This window comes from Tympanuchus pallidicinctus, unplaced genomic scaffold (genome assembly GCF_026119805.1).
Source record: "Tympanuchus pallidicinctus isolate F22 unplaced genomic scaffold, pur_lepc_1.0 scaffold2, whole genome shotgun sequence".
NCBI lineage: Eukaryota > Metazoa > Chordata > Aves > Galliformes > Phasianidae > Tympanuchus > Tympanuchus pallidicinctus.
Window position 1 is genome coordinate 21,036,547 of NW_026294721.1, and position 25,768 is coordinate 21,062,314.

Here is a 25,768-nt window from a genome sequence, read left to right on the forward strand (position 1 = left end):
TGCTGTTGTGTCCTGTTGCTGTACTACAAGAACATTCGAGTTTATTTTATCCTAAAATTTTGGTAGACACAGATTGCTTTTTAAGGATTGCTTTCACTAAGGAGCGAGGCTTATATGATCGTTCTGTGAGTCATTTCACCCAGTAACTTCAGTTTCAGAAAGATGAGAAAGTAGTGAAATACAGTCATCTTTCTCTAAATACAGTGGAGACAGCAGAGGAGATCCAAACCAGTGCTGGCACTGACAAACAGACAGAAGTCAGCTGTTCGGATCAGGTAGCCTGCTGGAGGTTGTCTTTGCCAGATGGTCAGGCAGCGTGTGTGTGTGTCTCAAGACAAGCAGCACTCCTGATGTCTTGCACAATGGGGGACTGGTCATACTGTCACAGTGGAAGAAAGTAAGGTGGTCATTAGGGAATGAAGAACAAAAACGCGTCAGCTAATGAGATACGTCGTGGACAGATTTTCAAAGTTATTCAGCCCTCCTTGATTTCATAATCATAGAATCTTGTCTTCCATCTCCATGTCTTGGGTTGGAAGAGACCTCAAGGATCAGGAAGCTCCAATCCCCCCAGCCACAGGCAGGGCCACCAACCTCCATGTTTAATACCACACCAGGCTGCCCGGGGCGCCATCCAACCTGGCCTTGAGCACCTCCAGGGACGGAGCATCCGTCCCATCCATTAAGTAATTAATGACCGTGTTCTCAAAAGGGAATTTGCCCAAAAACGATTTGGAAATGTGAACTGAGGGGAGAATTTGCCATTGAGATCACCTGAAAATGTAAATGCTTCCTGTGGATGCACAATGTTGGCACAGTGAGGTTATTTCACCTCTAATATCACAGATGTGGTTTATGATTCTGTTGTGAGGTTAAAAATCTCTGTCTTCTCAGCAGAGTGCCCAAAGATTTATTATGTTAGCCTTCCAGAGACACTAGATAGACAGTTGATGGCTACACCAGCCTTGCTTTTGCAAAGTTAGAAATTGGGAAAAAAACAATTACGTATGTAGGGTTTTTTAATTCACTTCTTAATATGTGTCTGTAATTTGAAGTTTGAACTACAAAAAAAATTATATGAGAAGTAAAAAGTAACAAAACAAAATAGAATCCAACTGCAAGAGACCAGAAGAGAATGAAGCCATTAGAGACATGGTACAACAAATCCCAAGGGAGCCTATAAACAGGAGGGGAATCAACTCTTTGAAAAGGTAGATAACTGCAGGACAAGGGGAAATGGTTTTAAATTGAGGGAGGGAAAATTTAGGTTGGATGTCAGGGGGAAGTTCTTTATTATGAGTGGTGAGGTGCTGGAACAGGCTGCCCAGAGAGGTTGTGGATGCCCCATCCCTGGAGGTGTTCAAGGCCAGGTTGGATGGGCCCTGGGCAGCCTGGTCTGGTATTAGATGGGGAGATTGGTGGCCCTGCATGTGGGGGGGGGTTGGAGCTTCATGATCCTTGAGGTCTCTTCCAACCCTGGCCATTCTGTGATTCTGAGATCAGTGTAAGCAAAAGTAATTTTGTATCGATGCTGTAAAGTGGTTGGGCAGAACCTGTCCCATCCTGTCTTCTCCCTGTTGGCAGCAGCCTGCCCGCTGGCTGTGCTTAGGGCTGGGTAAGGGACATGAGCTGGTGTGATCTGCATGGTGAAACGGTTCTGAAGATTGTAGGAAATATTCAGCAATTGTGTGAATGCCATGATTACTGTCTTTAACGTTCTTTTGAAATTCAGTGTAGAGCTTTCTTTTCCTCCTTTAAAAGCTCTTTCTTGTTCTTCTAAACGCTTTAATCCAATCTGCCATAGTCTCTGTCAGTGAGTAGCATCATTTTACTTTATCATTTTACTTTTATTTGTTTAAAAAACAGAGTAGAAATCAATTCTCCCTTATCCTTATTCTGCTGGTACAGAGCTGCTGCTTCTGAAGTTACCAAGAGGGGGGCTTTAGAGAATAGTGGCTTTTCTGTGGTAGTGTTCTTGTAAAGCTGAGTGTAAGAGCAAATTTCAAGCAGGCAAGCAGCAGAAACTTGCTAATCCCTTCAGCACTCATCTTCAAACCCAGCAATCACTCAGAGCAGCCTGGGTACTTCTTTCAGCCCATGTCACGTGGCTTTAATGAAGCACCATATTACCAAAAATATTGTATTAAGCATACATTTGCTACACTGTTGTCTCATAATAAGCTAGTTTGTAATGTGGTGTTATGTTGACTATTGCATTTGTTGACTTCAGCATGCTGGGATTCTTCATTTGTCGTGTTTTGGAACTTTCCAGAAAGCATGAAGTAGCAAAGTTCTGCTGTTCTGTCTGTGCATGTTTGCTGGGCACAACCGTCGTGGAAAGCAAAACTAAGTTGAAATAATAGCTATCTAAAATTAAGGTTGGCTGGAAAATTAATTATTGGAATTCTGAAGATTTTAGGAAATGTGTTGACAATGGAAAATTCCTTTCTTAATTTATTGCCTTTTTAATGTCTAGTGTGAAAGGTTAGGGCGTAAAACACAAAGCATTTGTTAAATGCCTTCTACTTGTGTATTTTCTTCTCCATATGTCTGCCACGTCAGTAACTGAAATCTGTTCTTTGAGATGCAGTGAAGGACGTGGCAGTTCCCACAAGGCAGCTGCTCTGTCCCAGGCAGGAGAACAGGGGAGGAGCAGCCCAGCAGGGCAAGTGCAGACACACACCGAGCCCACACCAGGAGGTGGGAACAGGGAAAAATCACCCCATAGCCCACGCAGCATCATTTTCTTGTGCCCCCACTCAGGGACCTCAGGATAAATAACATCAAAGATACATGCATTTGTTTCTTATCCAGATAACCTTTTCAATGCTGTTAAACTACAGCTCTTCTTGTTTTTGACTATTTAAAACTCTGTTACTTCATTACTTGAAATTAATTATTTTTGCTCACTTCACGTTTTGCCTCATGAGGAAAGTTGAGAGAAGAATCTGACTCGTCCTTATTCTTTCTGCATACTGGTCTTGCTTGCTTTTATTTCTGTGATTACTTCTTCTCTTTTGTCTTGCTTCCTGCATCTTGGATAGGAAATTAATCTTTGCAGTCATTTCTTTATTGGGAAATGTGTTTATACCTTTCATATTTCTTTTCCCTTGAATTTCTTTCTTGATTCCTTTTTCTTGTTTTGCAATGTGTTTGAGACTTGTATACAAAAGCCATGCAGTGTTCTGGAGTACAGCCCAACTATCATCTTTAAAGAACTTGTAAACAGTTTAAACATGACATACCCATTGTGTTTGGCTTTGCTGATAATATCGCAGAATTGTTCAACTTGGTTTTGTGTTTGCTGCTTTTCTTCTTCTCTGAGCTGTCCTTAAAGCTGCTGATGTGTTTTGTTTCCAACTTGCCTCTCTCTGACTAGGGAGCATCCCATTATGTGCTGTGTTTCAGATTAAGTTGGCCTTGATTAACAGAGCCAAGGATTGTAACATACAGACTGCACTTGTTTTTTTTTAATCTCACTTTTGAAATCACAGCTAGAGGTATAAAGTAATGCCCCTAAACCAGATTTTATTTTTCATGTAACAGTTCCTCTTCCTTGAAAGCGAGGCCCTTCTATCCAGAGTGTGTATTTCAGCTGCATTTTTAGAAATCAGAATCTTTTGGTCTCTTGTCAATTTTCTTAAAATACTTAAGGAAATCCAAGTCTTATGTTGACCTTTTTTTTTGTGCTGGTGTATGGGAAGTCTGAGTCCCTTTTGAAAAACAGAAGTCCTGGTTGTTTGCTTCATCTTGTTTTTTGAAGTTTTGGTTTAAAATCATTTCACCAGTTTCCTTCACATTGAATTAAGCTGTTGGATTGTCACTTCTTGGGTGAACCCTTGGCTGCATTTCCCATTCTTGAATTGCACAACATACCGACAGTACGTAGTGCAGCAAATTAGGAACATTATACAGTTTATTAGCCAATTGTCCCCTTGGTTTTCAATTCTTTTAGCTGGCCCTCACTCACACTGAGCTGTGTGTGCACCTGGAGCTGTAACAGTGACCTCAGCAAGGGTTTGGAGTGCTCTTCTGCCACCACAGGCAGCACCAGCCTGAGCTGCTGGTTCTCAGCTCAGGGGCCTCATAGCGAGCAGGGTGGATGAGGGGAGGAAGGGAACGCCATGCTTGCCATTTACCAGCATTAATTGCTTTTGTCTGACTTAATTAGGACGCAAAGTACCTATTCCGCTTGTACATGGCACTGAAGCAATACAGAGAAGCTGCCAGAACTGCTATAATAATCGCCAGGGAAGAGCAGCGTTCAGGTAAGTCGGGTTCTTCTGATAGGGCAGCATACGTGGTGCTGTGGCCTCACAGTGCTGCAGGTACCATTGTCAATATAGATTATGCTATAACGCCTTACTCTTTTGGTAAATGAGAAGCTTTTAATTATATTCATTCATTTTTAAGCTTGAAATAGCTTTTGTGAAAAGATGGGGATTCAGAACTGCATATTAAATGCTTGGAAATAAATGAAGTGATGGGAAATTTCAGCATTCTTTATATTCAGTGGTGGAGACTGCTTGAAAGTTTACTTTTCTGTATAACAGATCTTAGAGTTGCAGTTAAACTGCACAGTTTCCAGCTTTGGATTCTGATCCTTCACTCGTTGCATGTTTCAACCTTCAGTAGATGTGTGAAGGAGATGGGCTGTGCCAAAGGGTCAGGTACCTCGGTGCCTGAGCCTTGTGTTTGCCTGAAGTTACAAACAGAAAAAAAGGAAATAAGAAGGGACAGGGCTAGAAGTGAAATAAGTGTCTCCTCTGCTGGCTGCTTTTGCTATGGCAACAGCCCTACCAAAACACTGCTTTCTTTTCATTACAAATAAGTTAAGAAAAATATCCGTAACGGAAAAGCAGCAGCCTCAGGAACTGGAGGACAGTAATGCCCGTGGAAATTAACATTAATGGACAAACAGCAATGGGCTGAGGCCGGGGCCTTGACAAACGTGGTCTGCCAGGGCAGCACAGCAATAAATAAAGCATTAGTGCTGATAATGTAAGCAGGAAATGTACAGGCTTAAGGGTTTGAGTATTCGTTAGCTTCTTTGAATCTGAAAACGTTGTACCTAAGCTGGAGTGTCCCATGTTGTAGTTCATATCCACTGCTTGCTCAGATGTGTTCAGAAACTGTGTCAAAATAAGCCCTGCATTTTTCTCAGTAATATCACCTGTTCTGAGGCAATTGTTTCTTCTGCAGAGGCAGTCAAGGGTTTTTCCCCTCATCCTTTAGGAGATTTCAGCAAGTTTGATTTGGAAGTTTTCACCAGTATGGTTGGTGACACTTTTCCTTAACAATCCGTTTAACATTCTGTTGCAGTCTGCACTGTGCAGTGCATGCACTTTGGGTATGCCATTTCCTACACGGTTTTCCCCTAACTTGTTTCTCAGGTAATACTCACATGATATTAAGGCTGATCATGCTGTGCCACCCAGTTCCAGCAGCTTGATTCAATGGCAGTAACAACACACAACAAACTGCTTTGTGCAGAGGGAGAGAAGCAATGCTTGGTGAAATAACTAAATCTGAAGTTTTCCTTAAGTGCCTCCAACTGCAAAGAATATGACTTTGTTATACTCTAATAATGACAAACAAAGAATGCAGGAAGAATCAGCTAGCTAAGAGCAGTCTGACTACACTGAACACATTCTGATGCTGAATTTAACTACGTTTAGAAGTTAATGAGCTCCTGTGGTTTCCACACATCCCCCATCAGTGATCTGGAAGCAATGCAATGCCACAAATTAACGATCACATTTAAGTTCTCTCCCTGAAAGGTTTGGGGTTGGTTGGTTGCAGAGGCAAGGAGTTGCCAAAGCAAACGATAAAGCAGTTTTCTTAAGTAAAATTACCTTTTCTCTACTCTGTTGTGGAAACAGTGTCTCTTGGATACAGCATCTTCCATTTTTAAAGCTTCATTATACAGAGTTGTTATTCACATAAATGTTTTGTTACTGTCTAGATGACTTCTGCAAGTGTATTTTTTTTCTTATTTAATTCCCTGGCTGATACTGGTTGGGATCCTGAGACAAACAACTGCTTATGACTTTGCAAAGAAATTGTCACGCAGAAGTTTTGCTCTAAGAATCAATGCAGCTTCATGTTTGGCTTCCTTACATTTATTAGGTTACAAAAAAAAAAAAAAATACAATTCAGTGTTGTTTGTTTTTAAGGAAATTACCGAAATGCACACGACGTTCTTTTCAGTATGTATGCAGAATTAAAGACCCAGAAGATTAAAATTCCTTCTGAGATGGCTACAAACCTTATGATTCTACACAGCTATATTTTAGTGAAGGTAAGGAATGGAGAAGCTGACTTTTTACACACGTTGCACAGTCTGTGGTTTACTGAAGTGTGCGGATGGGTGCTCCGTATTCATGAACTGCACTGCCAGGGAGGTTTTCGTATGGACTCCAAGTGCAAGCCAGTGGTGAGCTTCAGGAGAATCCATACCTGTCTGATGCTTCTGCCTCTTTGGTTAGGCTGTTCTCTTTAAAATACTGAATAATTTAAAACCTAAGTATGGCTTCCTATGCATATAGCACTCATACTTAAAAATATGTGCACTGCTAGTAGTTACTAGTCAGAAGCAGATCACTGCTTTTCTTCAATTGAAATTAGGCAGGGCAGCCCAGGCTATTTCTGGTGGCCAACACTAGTGGCCAGTCAGAAGGAAACCACTCAGCCTTTGGCCTTTTTGCACCCCCCCCTGCCTGCCAGCCATCAGGCAGCAGCCTGCTGGTTGTGGTCTGGAGAGTAGAGAGACCTCTGGAGAACAGCTCCCATTATCTCTGGTTCTTCCTTTAGAACTTGATACGCGCGTGCTCAGTTTCACTAACAGGCCGGGGGCATGCAGCTCCCCAGAGGACAAACACCAAGAGCAGGAACTGCTCTCTGAAGTCACCTCGGTGTGTTTGTTGTATTCCAGACTCACGTGAAACGCGGCGACCACATGAAGGGAGCACGTATGCTTATACGTGTAGCCAACAACATCAGCAAGTTCCCATCACGTGAGTACTGACAGCGTGAATGAGTGGGCTGTGCTCTGCAGGGCAGCTCAGGGGTCATTGTTAGAAGGTGCCTGGGGTGCTTCCTCAATAGAGAACCTCCAGGAGAGATTCCTCAACCAAGGTTAATGTGTCCTTGAGCACCACAACTGCAGTGCTAAGTAGCCTGAGCCATGCATAAAGTCTCAGGATGGATCCAATCAGCTGATGTTCTGTGAGGTTTTATCACAAAGTTGAAGTAGCCTTCTTTTGAAAAGGCTGCTTTTTTGGCACGTGGAACATTAGAGGGAAATCTTGATGCTGCTGTCATGGATGGCTGCGGTACTGATAGCGCACCTCTCCTCAGCTGTGCACACACAGGCTGTTACATGGGTCAGTCTGCCTTCTCTGCTAATTCTCAGCCAGTACTAATCCCTGTTAGTGGTTTATCTTTTTACAGCCAGGGTTCTCTCTCAGCACATGGCTACAATGCAGACTTTACACAGCATAGACCAGAGTTGGGGGAAACAGTTACAATTGAAACACTTCCAGTGCCAGGCTGTGCTGCAGAGGCACCAGGAAGGAAGAGGTGAACCCCTGGTTCTGGGGTGTGGTTGCAGGAATTGCACAATTTGTGCAGCTGAGTGATACAGAAAAATTCTGTCATCCTTCATCGATGTCCTATTAGCACAAAGGTTTTATATGGTAATATTAGTACATAATTATTGCTATTGGTTCGTTTTGTTGCAGACATTGTACCCATTTTGACTTCAACAGTAATCGAGTGTCACAGAGCAGGATTGAAGAACTCGGCCTTCACTTTTGCTGCTGTGCTGATGCGACCTGAGAATCGCAATAAAATAGATCTTAAATACAAAAAGAAAATCGAAGCAATGGTCAGGTGAGCAGTGTTCATCTGTACTTCCAAACATTTGTCAGGCACCAGAAGCGCTGTTCAAGTTCAGAGAGCTTTTTATTCATGTTTGTATGTTACTGCTTAGGCACCCGGACAAAACCGAGGCAGAGGAGCCAACAACAGCCTGTCCCTACTGTGCATTCCAGCTCGCAGAGTGTGAGCTCTTATGTCCCAGCTGTAAGAACAACTTGCCGTACTGCATTGCAACGGTGAGTGCCTCTTCTACACTGTGAGAATGAATAGAAAGCTGCTTTTTTTTTTCCATCTGCACTGTGCTACTAGATTCAGGCTAAGGCTTGGCAGTTCTGTCCAAGCTGTTGGAAAATCGGTGACACCCAGACCTCTGGGGCACTTCCCTTGTTAAGTACTGGGCCAGTGCTGGTTTCAGTATTAGCGATTGCTGATGCAAATGAGAAGCCCTACTGGTTCTGTTTCTGGGTTCTTTGCAGTCTGTTGAAAAGGGACAGTGTACATTTCCCAGTGAGAGCCATGCATCTCACCTCTGACATGTCAACACCCTTACACTGTGGTTAGCTCCTGTACATGAACATTTCATTTCTGCTAGGTCGAAGGGATTTGTCACACTAGAATTACAGAATAAGTACAGATTTACTAAAGCAGGAAGCAAATAAGAGAGTTAACATACTTGACTTTTAATATTAAAACTAAAGGATCAGTCTTACAAAAAATATTAGTAGTTTCTTAAACTGTTTTACTCCATTGGCTTAGTACATGTCTGTTCATTTCTGCTTCAGGTATGTAAGCTATCTCTTGGTTATGGTTCCTTTACATCACCGTAACATCATCAGGGCTGTCATTTTTCTCATACCTTTTGATAGTGTCAAAACAAACCATTGCTGCACGATGTATTAGAGCACAAATTGTTAAACAGTTCAAGGCACTGTTGGGCTTCACGCTGTTGACCATCATACATAAGAATTTTCTGCATCAGAGTCAACAGGAAACCAAAATTAAAAAAAAAAAGAAAAAAAAAGCTGTTTCAGCTCTGCTGCTCTGTTCACAGACAGCTGAGCCCCTGGGCTCAACTCACATGGCTTTGCTGGCATTTTTTGAACCTTATGCATCACCAGAACTCTCAGTAACTTTACAGTCACCTCTTTCTACTCCTGTATCTACATGGGCAATACAGAATTGCTAAACTAAAATAATTTTTAAAGTGATAATTGCATTCTTAAATTGATAAAAAAAATAAATACGTATTATAGTGAAAACCTTGTTTATCATTTAGAGCTCCTTTTCTAGTCACAGTATTTACACAGTAAGCAAAGCAACACTGTAACGATGGGGTTTTCTTTCATTCCTTAACATCTTTAGAACTCCAGTGCTGAGACTTTTTCCACAGTAACTGCCAGGTGTAGCAGGGGGAGCACCTGACCCTGAACGACTGCTTTCTCTTGCGTGCAGGGTCGACACATGGTACGGGATGACTGGACTGTCTGCCCACACTGTGACTTTCCTGCCCTCTATTCAGAATTCAAGACGTAAGTTGGGATTTTTTTGTTCTACTGAAAGATTTCAGTGTTCATTCCATCTAACATACTTTTAAGGCATCACTTTCAAGTGAACCAGCCCAACAGCAGCCTCTGGAATAGGAATTTGCACCTAGCACTGGGTGCAGACTAACAAAGCACTCATCATTTAAATCCTTGTGGTCTAGCACCAGCTGCTATGGTCACGGTCTGCTGCCTTTTCCTCATGCCCACTCAGCCAGCAGCAGCATTTCCTGGTGGCGCTAGCTCTCAAATGTTAAAAAAAAAAACCAAAAACCACACAACTCACCTTTTCCCCAACTAGCCAGAACAGCTGCCACTCCAGCCTGTATCTGTTACACTGCATGTTACAGGACTCTCAGGCACAAATGCTTGATTGTGTTACAACCATCCTGTGACCTGCTGCCCCTCTTCCTTTAAAACAGCATGTTACAGACTGAAAACGTGTGTCCCATGTGTTCTGAAACAATCAGCGCCGTTCATCTTAAGAAAATAAATGACTGCACGCAGTACCTCAAACAGGATGACATGGACAGCTAAGTTCAGGTATGTATGAGAGCCTCTTTTTGTGGGGCTTTGGGGATTTTAGTTGCTGAGGTTGCAGAGTTTTGGGTTTTTTTAATTAGATAGCAGGGCTCATTTGACAGGGCAATAGCCACGTTTCCCAGCAAGGACAGTTCAGTGTTCAAGACTTTAACTTACAAGGCTGCATCTCAATCCCTCAGGTTGTTGAGGTGCAGATTTAACATTTGCCCTTAAGTACACAGAGAGTATTGCTTGCTGCTTTTGTTTTTTTTTTGTTTTGTTTTTTTTGTTTGCTTGTTTTGCTTCCTTTGCCCTTGTTCCCATATTCAACATCAATTCTGAGCTCTTATCGTTTTAGTTTCTGTTAAACAGTTCTTAAGTTTTTAGGTATTTTGTTCTGGCTTTGATTGCAGCTGTAAAATTTAAACACTACAAATTCTGGAACTAAATCCCTCTCGGCTTTGCTTTTCTATGGCTGTGGGATCAGTTAATTAAAAAAAAAAAAAAGCCTGATAGATGCAGGAAAGTCAGAACCTCTGCCAGAACATGCTGCGCCTTCAGCAAAAATAGAAACCTCCTGTGAAACACATTTTATTGTAATTCTATACACTGCTTAATTGCTATAATGTACAAATGTGCAGATTAGGATTTACTATTTACAAGATTTCAGTACATAATAACAGAGGATTTATTATAAAAACAGCCCTGTGAAGACTTGCATAAACACCAGGTAACAGCACTCCACATTTGCATCATGTTCGTGCTCCCTGGTGCCTGTTCTACAAGAGTAGTTATGGCTTGTAACATACAGCACTGCCCCGTGTGAGAACAGGAGCTACAGCACCTCTATAAGAGGAGCACTGTCAATGCACGGGTTCTGTATCACCAGATCAGTTAAATGTTCCTGACAGAAGTTAGATAAACAAAGTCACCTCCAGAGCAAGATTATTCTCTTTAATGTCTTGTTTTCTCTTTTCTTTTACCTTCTTTTTTTGTTGTTTCTTCATTTTTCTCTCTTTTTGGCAGCTTGGAAGGCTTCACCTTTTTTTGCTACAAAGAGAATACAGGGAAAGTTTAAAATTCCTGGAGTAACCTGGCAAAAGGTGTAAATCAAATGCAGTGAATTAAAAAGGAAAAAAAGAAAAGGGAGCAGGGGAAGAACCCCTCTCCCCTTCCCTTTCAAGCATCACATTTTGAAGTGCAATGGAATACAGACACTGCAGCATTGTGACAGTTCCCTGGCTTAGCAATAGATGCAGGGAAGTTTGCTGCTGCTGTCTGTAAGGACATGCCCAACACTTGGGTTGTATTCATTGATGCGGTACAAAGATGTCTCACTGTGCTCCAACATTCTAGCAGAAAAAAAAAACAATGAAAATAAACTTTTTTCTTTTTTTTTTTAAATACTACTAAGAGTAAAGAACTTAAGAGATGATGCATTTAAAATCTACTCTGGTTTTTGTTTGGTTTTTGATTCTGATGTGACAGGTCCCAGAAAGTTAACATAAAAAGAAAAAAGTTTAGTTTGGTAGTATAGTGCTGAGGAAAAGAAATCACCTTGATCATTGCATCACTTTCAACAGTATCTTGCTCCTCCTCCTCAGATTGGATCTCTTCCACATTCAGTTCTTCGTTCAGTTCAGAGGTCCCCATGGATCCTGACTGCCGTCTAGACATCTTCACAGAATGAAGGGAATATGGAGTCAGATGCACCTCTTTGTTGTAGGCACGTGTAAAAGCTGCCTTGACCTGTTAGGAGGGAAGGAAACACTGAGCATCAGCTTAACAGTTTATTTGTATATTTACAATCTCATTTTCAGTTGACATAAGTACTGTACCTGCAAATCCACAAATGGAACAGTGAGTTGAATGGCTGATTGCACCTCTAACTCATTTCTTTACTGGACTTCTTATAGAAAGTCTTACCAGAGAAAACTATCCCTCACTTCTGAAATCATGCCTTACTCCAATCATCGCTTTTTGGCACTACGTCATTTGTGAACAACTGTCATCAAGGATGGAGTGCAAGGAAGGGTGACATTTCATCCAAAATCTGACAGACACACTGAGAACTCCCTGAGAATGCATTAGTTTCACAAGAAAAGAGCAAATATCCCCCTGGTTTTATGGTTTTGTTCCCTTTTTTTTCTTAAATGTCTTAATAAAAATATTTTTAAAGTAAAATAAGTATTGTTACTTACGTATGTTACCTACATTATGTGTTTTACATGTGGCCAAGACAATGCCTCTTCACTGGATGGAACCCAAGGCACAGGGTTGGACACCCATGTTCAACCTACCCCTAAAACAACTGAGGCTGCATCCCTTAACAGGATGCCTCGACAGCTGAACTGCTATGGATTTCCATGTTCAATTAAAGTTCACAAGAGTATGCATTTGCATCTTCACCAGCCTTCAGCAGCATATCCATACCATAACTATCACTGTAAGACTTCCTTACAAAAGATGCGAGAAGAAAACTTTACCAGTAAATCTTACCTTGGGATCCAACTTTGAAAAAGGGCTGGGTTTACCTCCCCACATGCTTATTTCCATTATGTTTTCAATGTCTTCTTTCATCAGGCAGTAGGAGTCCATGAATGCTATAGCATCCTGTACCCCATCTGCTCCAAAGGCGGTCAGTGGCTGGATGAGTGCATCGCGCAGATGAGACAAATATTCCATATTTACTGTCCTCTTGCATGCCTGGGTTCTTTGTCAAATTGAAAGAGAGAAATAAATCTGTCGAGCTCAACACAGCTCTTTTCTAAACACAACCTCTAGTTAGTCTCTCAGCAAGTGGATGCTCAGCTGCCTTAAGAGCTCACCACAAGCTGAGTTGTACCACATATCTTTTGTCACATTTGGATTAGGGAAAACCTGATGCAAGGTATTCAGCACTCAAAAACCCAGATGTTTGGGGAAACACAGCCCTAACTTAAGAAAGGAAGAAGTGTCTTCATTCTGACTGTTGTCCAGAATAGCAATATAAAAACATCACCAACTACCTGTGAGGATACTTCTAGAATACACATTTAAGATTGTACCAAGGACAGCACGGAATTACTGGCAAGCAGTGAGCTGCAGAACAAGATGTCTCTGTTGATACACACCAAGCATCAGTACTACCTCACCTCAGGCTCATGTGCATTGCCAGTTCTTGGATGATACGTTCGTGTTTGCCCGTAGATGAAAATTTCCCCAGCCAGCTGGGAAAGACAGGGAACTGGGACATGTAACCTCTCATCAGCTCCCCAGGAAGAACACTCGAATAAATAGCCTGAAAGGAATGACACACACACAAAACTCAGAACACAATGGATTCCATCTCACTGACACCCACCTGTACTACCACACTCGTTTCACTGAAAGCAGCTGAGTGAATAGAGAGAGCTCCACACTACACACAGTTCACCTTAAGGCAATCCCAGCTGCTTGTTTCTGTTTATCCCTTTTAGATTTCATCTCTTGTACCACCCTATTTGTTACCATGATGTAAAATATGAGAAGTGATGACTCTTTAAAAGTGTGTTTTCTTTCTAAATAGTTTCTCTGGCTTAGAGTCACACAGACAGCTCATTGCACACCAACAAGCACTATCATCTCCAGGAGATGGACACGGTACAGCAAACACTTCACAAGAACACAGATTTAATTATGGAGCTATATAACCTCAGAGGTCCCTTCCAACTTGTGGTACGATACATTCTCTGATGCCAGTCATGATCCTTTACACACAAAAAAACCCAACCCAGCAGCCTCGTGGCATACATGAGTACTGACATCAGTTCAGATGGTTCTACAGTTTATAAAGAAGGTTTAAGTTTTCTCAGTGTTTCAGAAGACTGCTTCATGATACAGCATGAGGTCATCCATGTCATTTATAGGAAACTGCTCTACTCCTAGCAGCACAGAAGCACACTCCATAAAGCACAGACTATAATAGGTCATCAAATTACACTGACATTTTGAGGTTTGAGTCTTACACACTGCACCCCATAGGTAAAGCACACAAAATGAGTGTGGAGTGCTCACCTGTGTCGGTAGAAGGTTCCAGTTCTGCTTGGTACGAATCTGTTTGTCCACCAGATCACCATCACATATACTATCAGCAGCTCTACTCAAGAGCATCAAGTGTTTCTTCAGATCTCCTCTGGAGGAAAAGAAAAATTGATTTTAATACAAAGCAAAATAAATACAGGAAGGTTTTAATTTAAATTTTACTCTTTGTGAAATTCTACGTGAATTTAGGGTATGGAATAACTCACCCAGCAGCAGCAGGTTTCACATGCACATAGTTCTCTTGGACAAAGAGAGGTGCTAGGGAATAGTCATGGAAGAAGAGATCTGATTTGTCTATAAGAGACATACGAGAAGCCTCCTCTCCAGCAGCAAAAACCTTCCGGACAACATCGAAAGGGCCCTAAATGGTAAAGGTATTTCAAGAAGTGGGTTGCAAGGCAAACGATTAACACTCAGCACTCAGGTGTCAAGACAATTACGACAGTGATTGTACACAGCAGTATCTGGACTCATCAGCACAAGCTCAGTGTCTGGTAATGTCCCTTTTGAATGTGTCTTTTCAATAGTGCCTTGCCAGTTTTGAGAACTGAGTTCTAATATTAAAGAATTTCCTCCTAAAGACAGCAATCAAAATGAGAAGAGATAAGTATGTATCTTCCTCAGAAGACAGCACATCAAAACATGGAAGTCAGTTCTGGATTAACTGCTGGCCCATTACTTGTGGCAAGACTGACACGTACTGAAAACATTTGACAGTGCCTTGCACATCTAGGCTGTCAGTGCTTCACTACAGAAGATGCTTACAAACCCAGTAATGGTATCGAAATATCACACTACCAGTCAGCCCCACATTTCACACGTACCAGTCTGATATCCTTTTTGGCTCTGCCGGCGCCTGTTTTGGCCTCATCGTAAGTCAGTGATTTGTCTTTTGCACACCACATATTGAGATTATGCAAAACCTAGAAAATGCAAGTGACAACGTGGTAGCATAAAAACACTTCAGAAGAAAAGAAAAAAGCCTAATCTCTATACCTAAATTCATGCTAATGCTGAAACGGCACTGACCTGTCTGATGTCTTGATTTGCTGCCAGGATTATCTCGTTCATAGCAGGGGGTGGAATTTTCAAACCTTCTTTAAATGCAATAGACATCATGGCACCCTGTAACACAAACAGTTCTGAGAAACTGACAGAGATTTCCTATTAATTCCTTCCCTTATTGAGCACGTCATCAATGTGCTGGGTTGTTTTGTTGTTGTTGGTTTTTTTTAAGTATAATTGAAACTGTTTAATTTCTGAACATACAAGTCAAGTCAGTCCTTGACACTGGTAAGAAAAAAAAAAAAATCATTTTCAAAAAATCCTTGGATGTATTTAAGATGGACATCTATATCTGAATGGCTTTGAGATACTTGAGTCTTCCCTCTCATAAAGTCAGACAACCCCATTTGGGAAAGCAGAGTAACTCAGTGAAATGACCTGCTGAGTTTCAAGCAGTGTTTTCCAATTCTCTATGAACTGTGCCACACAGAGATAAGATTGCTGCTGGTAATTCAGTGCAAGCCATGCAGCCACCTTTACCTTAATCTGTTCCAGACGAGGTCTCTGAAAACGAAGATCAAAACAATAGTGGACCAGGGAACGAATTTTCGGATGGTTTCGATCGTTACACATACAGATGATGGGGATCTTTGTGTGTCTAATCAAACCAATCAGTTCCTGCAATTTAAACACATTGTAACAACTGCATCAAGTACCTCAGAAGATGAGAATGCTTAAATTGTCATATCAAGCAGCATTAGTCCTTGCCTTAAATCAAATCTTTTTAAGATAGAATTCAATAAACCAGCTCCTTGCTTTAATTGCATTTCCATAGTGAAAATGTTGCCCCTTTTTCCTACTTTTTCTGCATGTTATTCTCTTGAGCTCCAAGAGTACTGACATCTAGCCAAACACCAGTTTGACCCAGACTGTGCCCAGAGGGAGCACCCATCTTCAACCATTCCCTGCCACAAGCAACGAGGAAGTAGAAGTAAAAAGATCGAGTGTTCCTTGCTCAAATAACTCAGCCCTGCACATTGAGCTTAAGCTACCATAGCAATCTTTGGCTGTTCTAATGGAGGTGAAATTCAGTTCAATTTCAGATCATGCAAGGTAAATACGTGTATCTGAGCTAAAGGTCTCTATGCTCTTTGTCAAAGTACTGCACTGGCCATTGTCTACTGAAGGAGGTAACTGTCCTAAGCTGGATTACAAACCTTCCACTGCTGGACATCAGCTGCAGAGAGCCTGCTATAAATTCACCCTCCAAGAATCAACATCTATGGTGCACACAGCTGAGCTAAAAGGTTTGTGTGTTTATTTGTTCTGCAGAGATTGGTGGTTTTGTTTTGTTTGTTTTTTTAAACTAAATGTCTTTTTTCCAATTCTATCACTGCATAATTCTCACACAAAGATACATCATTAAAACAGGTCAGTGAACCATAATCTGGAGGGACTGTGACCCACGGCTGAAGACAAGAGAGGCATGAAATATGGCAGGCACTCTGCAATGGCATCAGCTAATAACTGTAGTAGTTTCACCTGAATCCCTCCTCTGTCTTCATTGCCTGCCATACCATCCACTTCATCCATGATCAATACGTGTTTCCCACTAACTGATGAGGATGTGCCTGAAAATGAACATGGACAAGAAAATGAGATTGCAATACAATATTTTATTCCTAAGGGAATAAAACAGGATCTTGCTCAGAGTTTTACCCAGTGTTTCACACATTATGAAAGCCCAACCTAGACAGCTGAAGCAGCGATGAACCTTTTGTCCGAGCTCTGCCAATGTGCTGATATGGAGTTTATGTTCACAGAACAGAGCTGTCTGTAACTCACGTCACCGTCCCAAAATTAACTGCTGGGCAACAGAAGAACAACCACAGAGTCCTTCAGCAGCCTGTGCTGATTAACAGCTTATCTTCTTAATAACAGGATTTAATCCTATGTTGAGGATGAATTAGCACAGCTTACTAAATCAAGCTACTCTTATTTGAGCCTGATCACTTCCACATGACGAGCACATCCAATTCCTAACATGACTGTGCAGTAAGGAAGCTCTGTCCCTCCTGTAACTGCTTACAGCCAAGCCCACCTTCAAACAAGACATACCAGAACAGAAATCTTTGATGGTGGTGTTGTTCAGCGATTCAGCAACTACTTCCTTTAGACTGTTCTTACTTCGAGTGTCACTGGCATTCAGCTCCACGTAGCTGTACCCCAGTTCCTAGTCCAAACATAAAACCACACAGAAAAGTGAGACCACACAGACTGGTGAAGAACAACAGCATACTCAATTTGAAACAGCATTTTCAGAATTCAAGAAGAAAGCTTTTGCAACATTACTTCCAAATCTAATCTGTGGCTTTGATTCCTTTCTCCCTTTATGTTCTCACACTCCAGAAATACTTATAATCAAGCATGGAATAACATGCCAAAAAGAGAACTGTTCCACCTCTCACCCCACCTCCATCCCCTCAAAAAAAAAAAAAAAAAAAAAAAAGCAAAGATTTTGCTATGAAAGATAAAACTGAACTGTCCCAAGGGACAGAAACAGAACTATGAGCCAAGGCTGGCTAAACTCTGTAGTACTTCCAGATGCGTATCCAAATCTCATGCACAGAGTCAGGAAAAGCAACATGCCACATCCCACAGAAAGCTGATGGAAAGGAGAAGCTTTTAACTATTCAGCAGCTAGGAAATACATGACTCCCTCCGCAGCTGCATCGCTTCACAGCAGGGCTTGTCTGCCTGCAGTCCCTGAAGGAACATAAACCAGCTGCTCCTTTATCAGCAAACTCTCCCAGCACATGCATAGAGCTGCAGCAGGGTACTGCACACAGCTTTATTCCTGTAGCTTGGGTAACCCAGTTTTGTTAGCCTTGTCTGAGAAGCAGAGCTAAGCACTCTGCAGAGAGACCTACAGCAGCCGTGTGTGAGCTAGGTGGAAAAGCTAGAAACAGAAATCACAGAATCACAGAATCACCCAGGTTGGAAGGGACCTCAAGGATCATGTAGTTCCAACCCCTCTGCCTAGCAGGGCCACCAAACATCCACATTTAGACCAGGTTGCCCAGGACCCCGTCCAACCTGGCCTTGAACACGTCCAAGGACGGGGCATCCACAACCTCCCTGGGCAAAGGGAAAGAAAGAAAGGCTGCACCAGTGCAGAATCAACACAAGTCAGCACACTCAGCTCCAGGTGCAGCAACAGCCAGGGAAAACAGCTCTGGGTTATCAACCCTTGGATTGGCACAAAGCTCTGAGGCCTCTGGAAATGGGGAGAGGGATGAAAGAATGAAAAGGCTGAAGTTATTTTTAACATTTGAATTGTAGAGAGAAGATGAGCCTTATTTCCCAGTACAAAAGACCAGACAGCTGATAATTCTTCCTGACCCTTGCAAGCTAGCAGTATCTTCCTAAGAATTCTTGAGAGAAAGAGATCTATAGTTAAGAGCAAAATCATCTGTAACTCACCACAGTATCACTACTAATAACTCAGCTTTAAAGGCATTCCTACCATACGGAGTCCCCAGCTGACTGCCATGAAATAGTGGAGTACAGTGTTGCACTGAGTTTGCAAAGACTAATTTCTAAATTCAGATTTTGAAATGGACACCCAGCTCTGTCAGTTTCTCTCATCCTCAAGAGACAGTCAAGTCAGGGAAAGGTATCTCTATTAGTTTAAAAAATAAAAAAAAACCAAAAGTTTGCCAAAGGCAGTTTCAAAAAGCTTGCCAGAATTGCAGTGCCTCACCACCCTCTGAGAAAAAAGTCCTCCCTAATATCCAATTCAAATCTCTCATTTAGAGCTATTACCTCTAGTGCTATCACCACACTCCCTGAAAGAGACCCTTCTCCAGCATCCCTGGAGATCCCCTCCGTTAAGCACTGCAAGGCCACACTGAGGACTCCATAGAGCCTTCCTCCAGGCTAAACATGTCCACATCCCTCAGCCTCTCTTTGTGGAAGAGGTGCTCCAGTATCTGACCATCTTTGTCGCTCTCCTCTGGGCCACCTCTAAGTCTGTTCTGACTAGGCAGAGCTAGGCTGGGAGCAGAACCTGATAGTTCAGGCAGTAATCACCTGCACACATCCATATAAAGGATCAGCATAAAATAAAGTCTTGGGAACCAATTTTCAAATTGGAAAACTAATGATTAACGAAGACTCACCTTACAAACTAAAGAAGCTGTGGTAGTTTTACCAACTCCAGGTGGACCAGAGAGCAATGCTGCTTTAAAACTAGAACCATCATCTTTGCCTCCAGATTTGTTGGTCTTTGCTATAAAAGAAGATTCCAGGTTTTACATACATACATAAACTGCACATTTTATGTAAAACTTTGAAGATATCAACTATTACAGGAGTTTCACATTTAAGGCTTGATACGAGTATCAAAAAATAAAATATACACACATCTTAAGCATATGGGCAAAAGCAGTTTAAACTGTACCAGGTAAGATTCTAAACTGAAATATTAATGCAATAAAACTATTTCAGCCATTTTCTGACAGCAATATCATAGGGAACAACACCACAGAAGAAACCAACTACCTGTGACAGCTGCAGCGAAGCTTAACTACTACTTTCTCACAAAAGAATGCCTGTAGGGTTGCTCACTGCACATGACAGTGGCTACTTGTCAGAGAACCTTAACCACTCATCTCGTTCCTCACACATGAAGCCAGCCCTCTAGACATATTGCTAGCCCACATTTTCCCCATGTGTACAGCCAGGTTAGCACTGATGACTATTTCTCTTGGTGAAAAAGAATTGAAATAGCCTGGATGCTATTTTTATAGATATTACTGCTAGATTTTTTTCATCTGCTTTGGAAAACAACAGTCACATTTACCACACAGTACCTTCAGACAGAAGTAGGGGGTAAGTGAGCAACTGCTTCAACAAAACACTCAGGCTCAACTGTTTCTAAAAACCTGCATCTGAATTTAGAGTCATTCTGTTCATACTGTGTGGAGTTGCTCTCCCGTCACAGAGGGCCCCCACCAGCATATGGCACCAAGCAGTGCAACTGGCATGGAAGAACAGAGAGAAGTTGACCATGCTCACCACCTTGTCCATCTTCTGAGGTATTCCTGTGCCAGCTTCGGAGCCATCGGAGGAGTTTATTGGCACAGCTTTGCTCCCCCTGCTGTCCAATTATCGCCTTGAGAGATGCAGGCTTGTATTTATCTACCCATAGTAATGCCTCTGTTTTATTTTCACTGCTCTCAGAAACCAGAGTCCCCTTATGTTTGGGGGCTTCTTTCTTCACCACAGTTTGATGTTCAAAGTCCTTAAGCTTTCGAATGGCAGTAGCTTCTTTCGCGACAGATCTGAAGGTACCTCCCTTCTCAGGTGTACGATTACTTTTCTTCCTGTCAGCTTCCCTTTTGAGAGGACTAAAATTCCTTTTGCCAGACTCTGTTTTCTGTGGTGTCTTTTTCTGTCTTGATTCTGCCTTCTTTGCCTTAGGAAAATTAAACAAAAATTAAAAATATATATATTAATTAACACGCTGTGCTTGAACATATGCAGAGGCACGCATAAGAAAGTCACAGAGCTTGTGTACTGATAAACACCCTGAAGTAAACCAAGGAACATTCTCTGAAAATTAAGCCACTGTTAAACAATGCCACCAGGTTGTGTAGCAGAACCCACTCCACAAAGTGTCCAGGTCAGCCCAGGAGTAGTCCAACTTGCAGCACTCTCCTTCCTCTCTGAGTGTGATGTATTATGAAAAGAAATCATTTGAAACCGATGACTGTCAGGTTGCAGAGAACAGGCCTTCCATCAGACACATACAGAGGAGAAGTGCAGATCTTAAACAACAATTCCAAGTCTCAACTCTAAAAAAAATTTAACACTAGGAACACTTCCAGGAAACACGTTTTCAAAAAAAGTGAAGCACTCCTCTCAAGTACACACTTACAAGAGAACTGCAGCAGCAGTCATTTAGGAAAGCAGAGAAGGTATTTAACCCAAAACAAACAAAAAGGGAGCGAAAGCAATCGGCACAACCTCAGAGCTGCTTCAACATCAACAGTATATTTACATGTGGCAATTTATGTCTAGCCACATCAAGCCTGTTATCTAAACACGTGGTCTAATATAGCTCTAATATGCACCAGTACAGTCTCTGGGTACCATATAAAAATCAAAGAACAAAGAATGCTAAAAACTAAAGCCATCTAAGAGGATACAACAATCCCCCAGACAGCTACCTAGAATACCTAAATGTGAAAAACAATGCCAGAATATAAAAAGGTTATAGTAAACCTTATCAGTCCTAGGTAGAATTTTTAAAACACAAATACAGTTTTTCAGTTTCAATTCTTTTAACCTATGAGGTCAAGCTGACAATCACAGATAAGGCTACTGTTCAGAGAACAGAAGATCAAAGCACCCTGCAATTAAAAAAAAACAAAAACAAAAAAAAGAATAACCAAACCAACCTCTGTTTCAGCTGCCAGCTCATACTTGGACTTCTTGCCTGGCATGGTTCGAACAAGATCAAATAGGCCATCCTCATCAATTATTTTTGTCCCTAAAGCTGACGCCTGGGGGCAAAAATAAGAATTAAGAGTATGGTAAATGAGAGCTACATAATAATTCACTTCAAGATCCTTTCAGCAAAGGCTACGTTTACAAACAAAACAAAAAGCAACAGAAGGCTGTTGTTCTTAATGTATGTGTGCATAAACAAAAATAAATCGAAATCTAAAAACTGGAACTAACTATGCTAAGTAACTTTTCCTTTTTAACACGTTTGTAATGCTCACTCTTTGCAGAGGATAAATGAAAAAGTCAAGTCAAGTAAATTATTTCTTTTTGCTTCCACTTTCTCAGGCACAATGCTCACCTTCTCACACTTAGACTGCCCGCAGTCTCGTCCCATAACCAGATAGTTTGTCTTCTTGCTGACATTGCCAGTCACTTTTCCTCCATAACGTTCAATCAGAGACTTGGCCTCATCTCTTTCAATGGACTCCAGAACTCCTGTAATTACGAATGTCAGGCCTTCCAAGCAGTTTTCAGCTCCCTGACAACCATAACATGGAAAATACCATTCAGTGATGCAGTTCTATGAATACTCCTTCAACCATGAGTTGTTGTGGTTTTTGTTTTTGTTTTTCAAATCTTTACCATGTCAAGAGCTCTATGAAATTTTAAAAATTAACCCAATCTACCTAGCTATAGATAACAGCTGTAGAAGTTCAGAAACTATTAGAAGGAACTGCTCTCAACAATACTTCACACGTTGCTAACCTGACCCTATCACATTCCTAACACTTTCTGCTTCAAGCTCAGCAATGTCAGTCAAAGGAGTGACAGCAACCTTCAAAAACTAAGACCAGTAACTATTTTACATCAGCATGGCTTCATAAGCCAGATAAGGAATTTCATTTTTCAGTATATTTTCTTGCATTCAATCACTGCTTGGCATTCCAATTCAACCCCCCTTCCCCCCCATTAAAAAAACCTCAAATAGTGCAGTTGATGCTTGTTAGATCACTTGTAACCAGAAGCCTATGATGCACACCACTTCTAGGTAGAGAAGTTCTACTGTAGCCAAGCTTACTTGAGGTATCTCTTTGGAACCCAGAGCTTTCGGACCCTCGCGATTGAGGAAGCTTCTGTAGGCTTGATAGTTGCTTCGTCTCTTTTCAGAGTCCTCAGGACTTATAGACTTGGGCAAAAGAAAAATAAATACATGGTACATATAAAAACACATTTATTAGATACATAAAATGCAATGAAAAACGCAAGGATCACAGTATAAATAATTCCTATGGAACAAAGATAAAGGAGAATTAAGTGTCTGTTTTTATCTATTAAAAAGTAACACCAAAGCCCGTGGGATTTTTTTGTTGCTGTTTGGAAAAGGAGATTGTGAGGCTTTTTTCTCTAGGGTGGGGAAAGTGAAGGGGGTGCTTATGGTGATTTTTTTTCAGTCATACTTTGTTTTATTTAAAGAACTGTATCCAATATTTATTCTCAGTTTTCATATCTTTATCTGTACTCAGCATATATGTGTTCACTTTCCTAATGAAGTCATTACTTTAAATTCACATCCAATTTGATTCCAGAATGATGATCAGTTACTGGCATGCTATAGTATGCTATATAGTAAGAAGCAGAAATGCTAGAAGTAGATTATAAGTCATGTAAGCTTTTTATTTTTTAAATTTAATTCGGGTAGTAAAAAGGAAAACCATGAAATTACCAAGGTTGGAGGAGATCTCGAAATCAAGTCATCAGCCCATCAGCAGTGTGCCCACTAACCATGCCCCTCAGTGCCACATCCATGTGGCTCCTCAATGCCTCCAGGAATGGCGACTCCACCATTTCCCTGAGCAATCTGTGCCAATGCATCACCACTCTTATAGAGAAGAAACTTTTCCTAGTATCCACCCTGAACCTCCTCCATTGCAACTTGTGGCCATTACTTCTCACCCTATCAAAATGCCACAGGCTTTCTTCTCCCCCTTGCAACTATTATTTACATGCAAAAAAAAAAAAAAAAAAAAAAAGATATTTTTCTTTTATGATTAAAAGGTACATTTTGCAGTAGCCAACAACTGTTGGAACATGTTCAATCACTTGTTACTGAATCAGACAGTTAAGAGAACACTGAACTCCATTCCTATGTAACATTTTAACAGTAAGAAATATATTTCAGAGACAGGAAATTTCAGAGGGAGGGGAGAAGAAAATAAGTGATGTGTCTTTAGAAGTATAGCGTTCACAAAATCACCTCTGTTTCATTTGCTGCCAAAAATTCTGCATTACACAGGCTTTCTGGAAGTTAAATGAGGAAAAAAAGTACTTCACTGATGTTTCAGTGTTTGTGCACATCTTAGAGAGCATTAAAAAATGCTCAATTCCTTCATGTAATTCATCTGTATATTCCAGCTAATTTATCTCATACATGTCTAAAATTGCTAGGAACTTGAGTTCTACTAAGATTCTAAATTGTTAAAAAATCACCCAAAATACACACAAAAAAGTACCTGGATACAACAGTGACATACAATAGGAAAATTGCTTCCCTGTAAGCTCCACCAAGCCAACTAGGTTCACATGAACAGCTCCTACCTCAGTCTTCTTGGGAGAAATTTTCTCCTTCTTGGGTGTTCTTTTCTCCTCTTTCCCCATAGCATTTTTTTCTTTTGATAGTAAATTTTGAGTGCCACTTTCCTTTTTAGTAGTCTCCTCCTTCTGTTTTAGAGCCACAAGCTTCGAGGTAGGTTTCAAAGGCAAGGTTTTCTCCATCACTGCCCTTGCTATTTCACCATCAGATGACTGTGGATGTAAGTTAGGCTCTCTTGAATTTTCAGATTTAGTTTGTTCTTTTACTTCAGCTGCCGAGTTTGTTGCTTTCGCTTGAAAGAGGCAAAGGAGTGAGAGTACATAGGTAAGAACATACTGAAATTTGAAAACATTTCACCAATCCACCCTATTAGAAACCCACCTCTATGGGATTGTTTGTATCTTCCTGTCACATGAGGACTGCTCTTGATGCTCAACACCCTTTGCTCCTCCGAATCTCTCCGGGCCTAAGCAAACAAATGATGCAAATCAGAAACGTGTGCCCCAAAACGCCATTAAGCGTTTGTTTCTGTTTGTTTGTTTTATAACTGTTCAGTACATCAGACTGAATGACGTGCACAAAAAAGCTGCTCCCTACCACAAGTGAGAATACTATCAACAGCAAGCAGATGAGCAAATCCTACATTCAGCCATACATGTAATTGTTTTCTTTAATTCAAAGAGCAGACGAACTTCCAGTTTGTATGTTTCAACTCTCATAGCAGTAGCACTAGCAGAAGTGTTTGCAATATCCAGAAGAGCTATCCTAACTTCCAAAACCCTAGATATGTAACACAGGAACTGTTTTACTGTACCATAAGTGGTCCACACCACAAGCTATGGCAACTAGGAGAACTCCCATCACTGGGGTTAGAGATAAAACTGAAGATCCCTGCTTGCCCCTTCTCTCTGAAGATGGAGCATATTCTCTTCCTTCCTTTCTCTCCCATGCCTTGACTCACTTTTCTTGATCTGGTCCTCAGGAAACAGAGGAGCTAAAGCTGACCTAAGGTATCAGCCCTCAGCATGTCACTTCACTTCAGGTATTAGAGAGACGAGCAGACCATTTCTGTGAAATGAGCAGGGATGGATGTAAAACTTTAACACAAAGGATATGATCCTTTCCATCACGATCACTGTTCAAATGAAGAGCATCACTCATAAGTGTGTACGTTCCCTTGGAACTGAGACTGGTTCAAAAGCAAATCTCAGCACGTTGTAGATGATTGCAAACGAAACAAACTATCTCACAGGAAAAAAAAAATCCACTGTGAGTTCCTAAATTCATAAAAATCAAATTTGGATCAAGATCGTGAACTGTGAATGATTGGAGAATGGAAAAATTATAAGGAGAATCATTCAACTATTTAAACCATTCTCATACTTTAGGTAGATGCCTTCATCCATTGAGATCATACATGGAAACAATAGTTAAGCCACCGGTCTCAGCTGTGGTACGGCAGTAACAAAGGCTTTTTGCCAGACAAGATAGATTCTGACCCACTCACTATAAGATGAAACCTACAGACAGGTACACATGTCATGACACAGATGATCTCCACTAGCAGAAGGAACAGAGGAGACAAAGCAGCTTAGATGCATCCACAGACAGCTGAGACAGACTTCATTAGAACTATAACTTAGATTTATATTTC

General features: G+C 41.2%; 3 protein-coding genes across 11 annotated transcripts in view; 1 reads left to right on the forward strand and 2 right to left on the reverse strand.

Annotated features, from left to right (window-relative positions):
• WDR19 (WD repeat domain 19) overlaps positions 1-12,131 on the forward strand; it is a 37,844-nt gene extending 25,713 nt beyond the window's left edge. For 3 of the 5 annotated variants that reach the window (XM_052681720.1, XM_052681724.1, XM_052681723.1), the window contains 8 exons: positions 4,172-4,268; positions 6,177-6,301; positions 6,935-7,016; positions 7,743-7,893; positions 7,994-8,117; positions 9,334-9,410; positions 9,845-9,965; positions 11,549-12,131. In XM_052681720.1, coding sequence (XP_052537680.1) covers positions 4,172-4,268; positions 6,177-6,301; positions 6,935-7,016; positions 7,743-7,893; positions 7,994-8,117; positions 9,334-9,410; positions 9,845-9,959 — 771 coding nt within the window. In that variant the 3' untranslated portion in view covers positions 9,960-9,965; positions 11,549-12,131. The remainder of the gene's footprint in view (positions 1-4,171; positions 4,269-6,176; positions 6,302-6,934; positions 7,017-7,742; positions 7,894-7,993; positions 8,118-9,333; positions 9,411-9,844; positions 9,966-11,548) is intronic. The other 2 variants (XM_052681722.1, XM_052681721.1) reach the window with 2 other exon arrangements.
• The window catches only part of RPL9 (ribosomal protein L9), a 228,772-nt gene that overhangs the window by 153,909 nt on the left and 49,095 nt on the right, over positions 1-25,768 (reverse strand). The gene's annotated exons all lie outside the window — the stretch shown is intronic.
• RFC1 (replication factor C subunit 1) overlaps positions 10,144-25,768 on the reverse strand; it is a 36,699-nt gene continuing 21,074 nt past the window's right edge. For 4 of the 5 annotated variants that reach the window (XM_052681729.1, XM_052681726.1, XM_052681728.1 and 1 more), the window contains exons 8-25: positions 24,496-24,580; positions 24,120-24,406; positions 22,603-22,710; positions 21,883-22,062; positions 21,476-21,580; positions 20,091-20,490; positions 19,193-19,302; positions 17,130-17,244; positions 16,554-16,642; positions 15,552-15,689; positions 15,036-15,131; positions 14,831-14,929; positions 14,213-14,367; positions 13,980-14,097; positions 13,079-13,224; positions 12,444-12,657; positions 11,502-11,693; positions 10,144-10,994 (exon numbers count right to left, since the gene is read on the reverse strand). In XM_052681729.1, the coding sequence (XP_052537689.1) occupies positions 10,899-10,994; positions 11,502-11,693; positions 12,444-12,657; positions 13,079-13,224; positions 13,980-14,097; positions 14,213-14,367; positions 14,831-14,929; positions 15,036-15,131; positions 15,552-15,689; positions 16,554-16,642; positions 17,130-17,244; positions 19,193-19,302; positions 20,091-20,490; positions 21,476-21,580; positions 21,883-22,062; positions 22,603-22,710; positions 24,120-24,406; positions 24,496-24,580 (2,733 nt within the window). In that variant the 3' untranslated portion in view covers positions 10,144-10,898. The remainder of the gene's footprint in view (positions 10,995-11,501; positions 11,694-12,443; positions 12,658-13,078; positions 13,225-13,979; positions 14,098-14,212; positions 14,368-14,830; positions 14,930-15,035; positions 15,132-15,551; positions 15,690-16,553; positions 16,643-17,129; positions 17,245-19,192; positions 19,303-20,090; positions 20,491-21,475; positions 21,581-21,882; positions 22,063-22,602; positions 22,711-24,119; positions 24,407-24,495; positions 24,581-25,768) is intronic. The other variant, XM_052681727.1, reaches the window with a different exon arrangement.